This window comes from Dipteris shenzhenensis, chromosome 27 (genome assembly GCF_047967505.1).
Source record: "Dipteris shenzhenensis isolate YYH24624 ecotype China chromosome 27, Dip_SZ_1.0, whole genome shotgun sequence".
Classification (NCBI taxonomy): domain Eukaryota; kingdom Viridiplantae; phylum Streptophyta; class Polypodiopsida; order Gleicheniales; family Dipteridaceae; genus Dipteris; species Dipteris shenzhenensis.
Window position 1 is genome coordinate 35,482,119 of NC_141622.1, and position 11,589 is coordinate 35,493,707.

The window sequence follows — 11,589 nt, forward strand, 5'->3', positions numbered from 1 at the left end:
GATCGAGCATTAAATACTATTTTTGCTCTAGTGTCGTGCACATCCGTAAAAAAACACGCTGCTAGGCATGCTATCCAATCAAGTACTTATGGGATGGGCGCACCACTTTGCATGTAAGTAAATTCCACCTAGTGGAAGGTGCATCCGAAGTATTGTGCCCATCGCATATGCTTTGCATTGTCGATCAAGCATGAAACATCGTTTTTGCCTTAGTGTCATGCACAACCATAAAAAAAGACCGGTCCTAGGTGTGTTATTCAAACAAGTACTTCTTAGATGGGGGCTCCACTTTGCGCACAAGTCTCTTTCAACTAGGTTGAGGTGCGTGCAAAGTATTGTGACTATCGGATATGCTTTGCATGGTCGATCACGCATTATCCACCATTTTCCCATAGTGATATGCACATCTGTAAAAAAACATGCCCTTAGGTATGTTATCTCACCAAGTACTTATCGAATGGGTGTGCCTCCTTGAGAACATTTCAATACCACCTAGGTTGAGGTGTAGGAAAAGTATTGTGCCCATCATATATCCTTTGCATGGTCAATCGAGCATTAAATACTATTTTTGCTCTAGTGTCATGCACATCCATAAAAAAACACGCTGCTAGGTATGTTATCCGATTAAGTACTTATGGGATGGGCATGCAACTTTGCATGTAAGTCAATTCCACCTATTTAAGGTGTGTGCAAAGTGATATGCCCATAGGATATGCTTTGCATTGTCGATCAAGCATAAAATACCATTTTTGCTCTAGTGTAATACACAACCATAAAAAAACACGGTCCTAGGTGTGTTATTAAAACAAGTACTTATCGGATGGGGACTCCACTTTGCACGCAAGTATCTTTCAACTAGGTTGAGGTGCGTGCAAAGTATTGTGACCATTGGATATGCTTTGCATGGTCGATCACGCATTATACACCGTTTTTCCCCTAGTGATATGCACATCCGCAAAAAAACACGCCCTTCGGTGTGTTATCTAACCAAGTACTTATCAGATGGGTGTTTGTTTGAAAACGTGTCAATACCACCTAGGTTGAGGTGTAGGAAAAGTATTGTGCCCATCGGATATGCTTTGCATGGTCGATCGAGCATTAAATACCATTTTTACCTTGATGTCATGCACATCCGTAAAAAAACACATTGCTAGGTATATTAGGGAAGGGCGTGCCACTTTGCATGTAAGTCAATTGCACCTAGTTTAAGGTTTGTGCAAAGTATTATACTCATCGGATATGCTTTGTATTGTCGATCAAGCATAAAACACCGTTTTTGCCTTAGTGTCATGCACAACCATAAAAAAACACGGTCCTAGGTGTGTTATTCAAACAAGTACTTCTCCGATGGGGGCTCCACTTTGCATGCAAGTCTGTTTCAACTAGGTTGAGGTGCATGCAAAGTATTCTGACCATCGGATATGCTTTGCATGGTCGATCACGCATTATACACCATTTCTCCCCTAGAGATATGCAGATCTGTAAAAAAACACACCCTTAGGTGTGTTATCCAACCAAGTACTTATCTGATGGGTGTGCCTCTTTGAGAACATGTCAATACCACCTAGGTTGAGGCATATGAAAAGTATTGTGCCCATCGGATATCCTTTGCATTGTCGATCGAGCATTAAACACCATTTTTGCTCTAGTGTCATGCACATCCGTAAAAAAACACGCTGCTAGGTATGTTATCCGATCAAGTACTTATGGGATGGGCGCGCCACTTTGCATGTAAGTTAACTCCACCTAGTTAAAGGTGTGTGCAAAGTATTGTGCCCATCAGATATGCTTTGCATTGTCGATTAAGCATAAAACACCGTTTTTGCCTTAGTGTCATGCACAACCATAAAAGAACACGGTCCTAGGTGTGTTATTCAAACAAGTACTTCTCAGATGGGGGCTCCACTTTGCACGCAAGTATTTTTCAACTAGGTTGAGGTTCGTGCAAAGTGTTGTGACCATCGGATATGCTTTGCATGGTTGATCACGCATTATCCACCATTTTTCCCGTAGTGATATGCACATCTGTAAAAAAACGCGCCCTTAGGTATGTTATTTGACCAAGTACTTATCGGATGGGTGTGCCTCTTTGAGAACATTTCAATACAACCTAGGTTGAGGTATAGGAAAAGTATTTTTCCCATCAGATATCCTTTGCATGGTCGATCGAGCATTAAATACTATTTTTGCTCTACTGTCATGCACATCCGTAAAAAAACACGCTGCTAGGTATGTTATCCGATCAAGTACTTATGGGATGGGTGCGCCACTTTGCATGTAAGTCAATTCCACCTAGTTGAAGGTGTGTGCAAAGTATTGTGCCAATCGGATATGCTTTGCATTGTCGATCAAGCATAAAACACCATTTTTGCCTTAGTGTCATGCACAACCATAAAAAAACACGGTCCTAGGTGTGTTATTCAAACAAGTACTTATCGGATGGGGGCTCCACTTTGCACGCAAGTCTGTTTTAACTAGGTTGAGGTGCGGGCAAAGTATTGTCACCATCGGATATGCTTTGCATGGTCGATCATGCATGATACAACGTTTTTCCTATAGTGATATTCACATCCGCAAAAAAACAGGCCCTTAGGTATGTTATCTGACCAAGTACTCATCGGATGGGTGTGCCTCTTTGAAAACATGTCAATACCACCTAGGTTAAGGTTAGGAAAAGTATTGTGCCCATCGGATATGCTTTGCATGGTCGATCGAGCATTAAATACCATTTTTGCCTTAGTGTCATGCACATCCGTAAAAAAACAGGCTGCTAGGTGTGTTATCCGATCAAGTACTTATGGGATGGGAATGCCACTCTGCATGTAGGTCCATTCCACCTAGTTTAAGGTGTGTGCAAACTTTTATGCCCATCGGATATGCTTTGCATTGTCGATCAAGCATAAAACATCGTTTTTGCCTTAGTGTCATGCACAACCATTAAAAAACACAGTCCTAGGTGGGTTATTTAAACAAGTACTTCTCAAATGGGGGCTCCACTTTGCACACAAGTCTTTTTCAACTAGGTTGAGGTTCGTGCAAAGTATTGTGACCATCGAATATGCTTTGCATGGTCGATCACGCATTATCCACCGTTTTTCCCGTAGTGATATGCACATCCGCAAAAAAAACACACCCTTAGGTATGCTATCTGACCAAGTACTTATCGGATGGGTGTGCCTCTTTGAGAACATTTCAATACCACCTAGGTTGAGGCGTAGGAAAAGTATTGTGCCCATTGGATATCCTTTGTTTGGTCGATAGTGTCATGCACATCCGTAAAAAAACACGCTGCTAGGTATGTTATTCGATCAAGTACTTATGGGATGGGTGCTCCACTTTGCACACAAGTCCGTTTCAACTAGGTTGAGGTGCGTGCAAAGTATTGTGACCATCGGATATGCTTTGCATGGTCGATCACGCATTATACACTGTTTTCCCCCTAATGATATGCACATCCGTAAAAAAACACGCCCTTAGGTGTGTTATCTGACCAAGTACTTATCGGATGGGTGTGCCTCTTTGAAAACAAGTCAATGCCATCAAGGTTGAGGCGTAGGAAAAGTATTGTGCCCATCGGATATGCTTTGCATGGTTGATCGAGCATTAAATACCATTTTTGCCTTAGTGTCATGCACATCCGTAAAAAAACACGCTGCTGGTTATGTTATCCGATCAACTACTTATGGGATGGGCATGCCACTTTGCATGTAAGTCAATTCCACCTAGTTTAAGGTTTGTGCAAAGTATTGTACCCATCGGATATGCTTTGCATTGTCGATCAAGCATAAAATACCGTTTTTGCCTTAGTGTCATGCACAACCATAAAAAAACACGGTCCTAGGTGTGTTATTCAAACAAGTACTTCTCAGATGGGGGTCCACTTTGCATGCAAGTCCATTTCAACTAGGTTGAGGATTGTGTCTATCGGTTATGCTTTGCATGGGGGATCACACATTATACACCGTTTTCCCCCTAGTGTTATGCACATCCATCATAGAACACGCTCGTAGGTGTATTATCATACCAAGTACTTATTGAATGGGCGTTCCACTTCGCATGGAACACCATACCACCGCTTTTGAGGCAAGTGCAAAGTATTGTGCCCATCGGATATGCTTTGCATGGTAGATTGAGTATTAAGTACCGTTTTTGCCTTGGTGTCATGTAGAACCGTCAAAAAACACGATCCTAGGTGTGTTTTTCAAACAAGTACTTATCGGATGGGGATGCCACTTTTCACACAAGTCAATACTACCTAGGTTGAGGAATGTGCAAAGTCTTTTGTCCATTGGATATGCTTTGCATAGTCGATCGCACATTATACACCATTTTGTTCCTAGTGTTATGCACAATCGTCATAAAATACGTTTGCAGGTGTGTTATCCGAACAGGTGCTTATGGGATGGGTGCACCACTTTGTATGCAAGTCAATACGACCTAGGTTGAGGCGTGTACAAAGTTTTGTGCCCATCGGAGAAATGTAGATGCGATAATATTAGCAAATTCTCGGTATGTTTATATGTGTGTGTGCGTGGCAAACAATTTTGATACAACAAAGTAAACACCTAGTGCACAAATTATGCACTTCATACCTTGAGTATTGTGTCAAAATAAAAGCTGAAATAAGCTTGTTGATGAGGATAAATACGCCCTTGAATAAAAGCACAGTTGTTGTATGACCACGATAGGATCGCTTTGACACCTGTGATTTTGCCCACATGTAAGTTTGCAAATAGTATAAAAAATCGTATAATAATATATTAATAGTTTGCAAATGTGTATAGCAAGTGAGTAATGGGAAGTGGAAGTGGAGTGAGGAGGGAGGAGTGGAATGGGAGAGGGGAGGTAATAGGGGTGTATGATAATAAGTATAAAAAATAGTATAATAATATATTAATAGTTTGCAAATGGCAAGTGAGTAATGGGAAGTGGAAGTGAGAGTGGGGAGGGAGGAATGGAATGGGAGAGGGGGAGGTTATAGGGGAGTAGGATAATAAGGGAGTGAAATGAGTGAGGGGAGTTAATAGGGGATGAAAAAGAGGAGGGTGAGATGGGGAAATATGGGATTTTGGGAAATGGAAGGGTGGGATGGGGAAATGGGAGGAGTATGGGACGTGGTGGAAATGTGGGATGGGAGTGGTGGCAATGGGGGAGGAAGAAGAAATGGATGGGGGGAGGGCCAATGGAAGATTGGGATGAGGGAATGGGAGAGGGGGAGTAATGGGAGCCAATGGGAGAGGGGAGGAATGGAAAGCCAATATGAGAGAGGGGAGGAATGGAAAGCCAATAGAAGAGGAGGAGGAAAACCTAGTTTTTCTTATATATAGTCTTTCTTCTTCATTCATTGTCCCCTCATTTCATTCATTGAAGCAAGAAAGCAAGGACGAGCAAGAAAGCAAGGAAGGAAGAGCAAGAAAGCAAGAAAGAGCAAAGTTACAAACTTTTTCCAGGTACTTGTAAATTCTTTTGATTAATTCTTTATCTAAGTTTTGTAGATTTGTTTTTTTTTAATTTGAAGAGAGAGAAAGAAAGAAAGAGAGAGAGGAACTAGAGAGAGAGAGAGAAAGTTTAGAGAGAAGGAGAGGAGCCTTGGAGGCCGCGGCCTCCAGGAGGAAGAGGGAAGTGGAGGGGGGAGAGAGAGGGAGGAAAGGAGGGAGGGAGGAGAGAGAGAGAGGGGGGGTATGAGAGAGAGAGGTTCGAGAGGGAGTTGGGGGGATGGAGGGGTGGAGGGGGGAGAGAGAGGGAGGAAAGGAGGCGGCGGCGGGAGGGGGAGGCGGCGGCAGAGGGGGGAGGCAGCGGGAGGGGGAGGCGATAGGGGGAGGCGGCAGGGAGGGGGGAGCACAGAGAAGGGGGAGAGGAGGGAGGAGAGAGAGGGGGGATGGAGGGGGGAGAGAGAGGGAGGAAAGGAGGGGGGGAGGAGGCGGCGAGAGGGGCGGTGGGAGGGGGAGGCGGCGGAAGAGGGGGGCAATGGTAGGGGGAGGCGGCAGGAGGGTGAGGGGGCGGGGTAGGGGGAGGCGGGAGGGGGGAGCGGTGGTAGGGGGAGGCGATGGGAGGGTGAGGGGGTAGGAGGGGGGAGCAGGGGTAGGGAGGCGGGAGGGGGGAGCAGGGATAGGGAGTTGGGATAGGGGGAGCGGGGGTAGGGGGAGGCGGTGGGAGGGTGAGGGGGCGGGAGGGGGGAGCGGAGATAGGGAGGCAAGAGGAGGGAGCGGGGGTAGGGGAGGCGGGGTAGGGGGCAGCGAGGTAGGGGGAGGCGGGAGGGGGGAGTGGGGGTAGGGAGGCAGGAGGGAGGGAGGCGGGGTAGGGGCGACGGGGTAGGGAGCGGGGGTAGGGGGAGGCAGGGTAGGGGGAGGCGGGAGGGGGGAGCGGGGGTAGGGAGGCGGGAGGGGGGAGCGGGGGTAGGGGGAGGCGACGGGAGGGTGAGGGGGCAGCGGGAGGAGTGAGGGGAGAGAGAGAGAGAGAGAGAGAGAGAGAGAGAGAGAGAGAGAGAGGGGGGGGTCCTGGTAGCCACGGCCCCTAGGAAAAGGGAGGGAGAGAGAGAGAGGAGTGAGGGGAGGGAGGGGAGTGAGAGAGAGAGAGAGAGAGAGAGAGAGAGAGAGAGAGAGAGAGAGAGAGAGAGAGAAAGAGAAAGAGAGAGAGAGAGCAAGAGAGAGAGAAAGGGGGGTCCTGGCAGCTGCGGCCCCCAGGGTGAGAGGAGTGAGGAAAAGGGAGGGGAGAGAGAGAGAGGAGTGAGGGGAGGGAGGGGAGGGGGAGAGAGAGAGAGAGAGAGAGAGAGAGAGGGGGGGGGGTCCTGGCGGCCGCAGCCCCCAAGGTGAGAGGAGTGAAAAAAAGGGAGGGGAGAGAGAGAGAGAGGAGTGAGGGGAGGGAGGGGAGGGGGAGAGAGAGAGAGAGAGAGAGAGAGAGAGAGAGAGAGAGAGAGAGAGAGAGAGAGAGAGAGAGAGGGGGGGGTCCTAGCGACCGCGGCCCGAGGGTGAGGGGAGTGAGGAAAAGGGAGGGGAGAGAGAGAGAGGAGTGAGGGGAGGGAGGGGAGAGAGAGAGAGAGAGAGAGAGAGAGAGAGAGATTCCATACCACCATTAGCACTAATTACCCAAAAATTGAGGACTAGCTGCAATTGTGGGGGCTTTAGTCTTTAGTTCATAATTCATCTCTTAGAGTTCCACAATCCACTTTAACAAGCAATCTGGTGGTTTGAGCTTGTTGAGCATGATTGAATTGCCTCATCCTCTATGAAGATCACCATCTTCATTCTCATGATATAGTGACAAAGCTTCTAGGTGGCATATATTGTAGACAAGACTAGCTTCTCTACTCTAGCATACTGAATCTCACTAGGAGCCACTTTTGGCTACCAAAATTATTGAGTGATATTAGTCCTTCTTTGTGGAGGTCTCTCAGGAACCAAGCCATTTTGCAAGTTCCTGAGTTAGGAAAACAGAAAAGTCCTCACCTTAATCAAGGAGTACAAGTATAGGAGATTTCCTTTAGCGTCAACTTCATCTTTCAAAGGCATTTCCTTGGTCATTATTCCATTCAAAGGCATGGTCCTTCTTCAATAGTTTGACTTGGAGCAGGGTTCAAGCTCTACATTTTGGGATATATTTATGGTAGTAGCCCACTCCACCTAGAAAGTGTTGAAATTTAATCTCTCATAGCCACTCTTTCCCACCTTGTAGTTCATGTGTGTGCAACCTTGCATGCATGGCTTCTTGCTCATGAGACAATGTGTATGCAATGCATGACTACTTGCTCATGAGACAACGTGTGGTGCATGTATGGGAAAATAACATCTTTCAATCTATTTTCTCATTCATGCTATCAGGGAAAATGAGTGAATGTATAGCGTAACATCATGCAAATATGCTAGATGTGCATTGCTAACAATGAATGTAATTGCTTAAGAATAAAAGGAGAAGAATTCCACAAGATGTTGAATTTTTATATTACTAAACTCATTTAAGGATTTTACAAGGAGATAGATATTTTGCATGAGAATATAATCTCTTTGTATAGCATTAACAATGTGTGCAAGAACATCAAAAAATTTCTAGGGTCTCATCTGAGCAAAAGAGCTAAAAGCATTTGTAGGGACTACAACAAAACCTCAAAATTGAATTGAACTCTCTCTCAACTTACATCAAGGCACGTATTTATGTATTTGTGGGTCATAGCTAGAGACTTCAAAGTTAAACATCTAGATTCAAGAATAGTTATGCACTTGATTCCTTGCCACAAGGGCTCAAAACCAAAATACTTAGGGCTAGTGGCAATGTGCACATTGTCATGATGTCGTACACATGTGAGTTTTTGGGCTCAATAGAATGCTTCAGATCTATTAGATGTTTATGGGGCCAAAACTATGAGATTTAGTGGACTTTATGTGGATTCACAATGATTCCTCGATAGCTTATAATATGCCCTAATAAAAACCCATAAGGAACTCCAAACATGCACTTCTTTGGATTCAAGGCAATGGAGTGCATTCAACAATTCAAAAAGGCACTCCTTAGTTTCTCTACATGCATGGGTATGGGAGTCCCTAGAGCTAGATCATTGATGGACCTTCATGTCCTCTAAGATGTGTTCTGTACATGTATGGGTATGGGAGTGCCTAGAGCTTAATTATTGATGGACCTTCACATTCTCTGAGATGTGTTCTCCAAATGAATTTTTGAACATGAAACCTTGATTTGTGTTAAGAGTGCTTTGTAATTCAAATGACAGAATGCGACACCCAAAGACTTTGAACATGGATACAAAGGTGGCCTTGAGTTTGTCCACTATCTAGATATACCCAACAAACAATCCACGCCCAACCCATGAAGCTTTATAGATGTTGCTTTGATATTTAATTGAAGATTTAGTCTAAAAGGGAATAAATATGAATTTCAGATGGTTGCCTTATTTAGTTCTTGCTAGTCCACATAGACTTGGAGTACTATATATCTCTTCTTAAGCATACTAAGCACTAGAGAGTACCACTTGGATATAGCTATGGGAAAGATGAGGCTAGCCTCATGCAATTTCTAGATTTTTGCATAGCGACAATCTCATAGTTTATCTGCTAGCTATGTACATGGTTGCCAAACTTGCATGACATTTAGCTTCAAGGGAATTGGATGCTCCACGTTTAATGGATAGACCCAGAGCTTGAGGTCTTGATATGACCAAGGAAAAACATCAATGAATTTAATGGATAAGTCTATGATCTAACTATGCATTTAGTATGCACTAGGACCGTGTGAGAAAGCCTCTTCGCATAGAGGAAATTTATGGGGCAGCATCACAAAGAGCTTCTTGCATGAAATTGGATGAAAAGTCCAAAAAGAAGAACGAAATCTAGATTGCATGAAAAGCAACTTGAAAAAGATTCCTTTTTATAATCTTAGGTTGCTTGAAAGAAATAAGCATGCTCTTTGTAACACTTCATTTTGCATGATGTACAATGGAGCTTGAACCATTTTTCTCATAATAAAGAGCGATATATGTATTGATTAAAACCTTTACTTTTAATGTCAAATTCAAAGATTAATACACTCAAATATTTTCCATCCTAGTAGGAATATAATGTCTTACAATTTTCAACAAATCTTATTAACACGATGTGATTTTATTTAGTAAATTTAGTATCGCACTAATAAAATTGAAAATGTATGTTTTTACAAGAAAAAATTTAGAGGCATCTCAAAAAGATTTCTTTTAAAAAGCACAAAAGAAAATGAAATTAGATGACATGATTTGAAATCAACAAAACTAAAGCATAAGAAAATATATGATATATATCTGGAGGCTTCTCGCATTCTTAAATGCATTGTCCATTAATGAGAATGCCTTGTAGGGGTCCAATTTTTGTAGGGATCCCATATTTTAAGGAAATATTTAATATTTAATGTAAGTTTACCTAGATGATAACACTAATCACAATCCTAAGCTTAACCATGTTCTTCCATTATTGAACATAACATGAACAAGTTCAATGTGGGAGGTTAATTTGACACTACGTCTACCTCAATTTCTTCTTCCCATAGTTCCTTTCCTTCACTAAAGTGGCGGAACCTCTTTCGTGACCTTGGATGTCTCTCGCACTCCAATAGAAAGTGATGATGGACATAGAAGCCCAAGTAATCATTTCCATGCCTAGATCTCCCTAACTAAGATAACTTATTCATTGACGTCATTGTTTCAAACACCATCGCTTAAAGTACGAGAGGTTGCCACAAGCTGTTAGGTACATGGTCCATGCATAATCATGTGCAAAGGTTCTCTTTCTTAAATTTTGATAGCTAGCAATTCTTTCTCATAAGGGATATTTGAAAGAGAGGGTTCGGGAAAGACGTAGTTACCATAAGATGTAAAGAGGAATCCCATTTCGTCTATTAAGAACAGACTCTCTCTCTCTCTCTCTCTCTCTCTCTCACACGCACACACACACTCGAGTGCGCAGACATGCATACATTTTAGGTGTCTTTCTATCATTTGAATGATGACTACTTGAAAAGTTTGCTTGAATCCATTATGCACTTCGATAAAATGCTACGAACTTGTCTAAAATTCAAGGAAGGCCACGAAAGAGTAGCTACGCTAAACGAAGAATTGAACGTCTCATTAGATGGAATCTCTTCTAATTGAAACAAAATACAGTCGTGGATGGATGCTTATTCATGGAGCGGCAGGAGATTCATGCGAAGGCAACGCGTTTGCCTTCAACACTGGCTTTGGGAGTCCTGCCGTCACTGTTTGTGGGCACTCGCGTGGTTCCAGTACTCGGCACAGCTGCAGGCTGCAGTCCTGCGTTCTCGATGCCCCAGCTTTTGTTGACTTGACCTGCAGATCCATCCATTGTAAGTTGCAAAACTTTTGGTCAGCCAACATGTGGTGCGAGCGAAATTAACTCTCGTAATGACAAGAACACCAGTGGATGACCCGTACCCAACAATGATACGATCTTTGCTTGGCTTGCGTTCACGCGGCCGCAGACGCTCTCCTTGGCGTCTTTGAAGCGAGCGGCTCGGTCGAATTTCTCAGCGACGCTTTGGGTCATGACGCGGAGCTCAGAGGCGATGGCGGCCTCCATGCGCTCCAAAGCGAGCCTAGCATCCTCTGCGCGTTGTTGGAGGAGCGGAAGCTCCGAAGGCGGAGCTAATATTCTTCGTGTTGGAGGGCGATCCATGGCAAGCGGTCTAAGGCTTTTGTGGCTCTGCAACACTTGTTTTTCAATTTAAGCTAACAAGGAAACACTTTACTTTGCGTACAAACAAAAAAATCTCAAAGTTTAAAGGCGAGCATCGAGCACTTTGCCTCAAATGACAAAAAGCCTCAACCTTCTCAAGCAATTCACCTTGTCCTCTTATGTTTCACTCAGTCTTATTTTTCCTCTCTCAAATTTTACTCAATCTTTATGGTAGGCAGCCCAGAAGGAAGTTTTCCTTTTCTAAGCCCTCGTTAAGCCATGTGTCGTGATTATAGGCGTTGATCTTTATGAAGATCCAAGGGTTTGAAAAGTGCTTTCTAGAAAAGCAAACTTTTGTGAGCTCTCCTTAAGCCACGTGTACAATTTTAGGCCCTGGATTTTAGATTGATCTAAGGGACTAAAA

The 11,589-nt window shown here is 43.9% G+C and overlaps 1 protein-coding gene across 1 annotated transcript; it reads right to left on the reverse strand.

Annotated features, from left to right (window-relative positions):
* Positions 1 to 10,600: 10,600 nt before the first annotated feature.
* Positions 10,601 to 11,320, reverse strand: LOC147884220 (uncharacterized). The gene is made up of 2 exons (XM_087399123.1): positions 10,925 to 11,320; positions 10,601 to 10,819 (listed from the first exon to the last, which is right to left on the reverse strand). The coding sequence occupies exons 1-2, from the start codon at positions 11,163 to 11,165 to the stop codon at positions 10,674 to 10,676; spliced, it is 387 nt and encodes a 128-aa protein (XP_087255249.1). The 5' UTR covers positions 11,166 to 11,320; the 3' UTR covers positions 10,601 to 10,673.
* Positions 11,321 to 11,589: the final 269 nt, after the last annotated feature.

Coding starts and splice junctions, on each gene's coding strand:
- LOC147884220 (XM_087399123.1), bottom strand. CDS start 11,165: ATGGATCGCCCTCCAACACGAAGAATATTAGCTCCGCCTTCGGAGCTT. Junction 10,820..10,924: donor AAAGATCGTATCATTGTTGG/GTACGGGTCATC, acceptor ATGGATCTGCAG/GTCAAGTCAACAAAAGCTGG.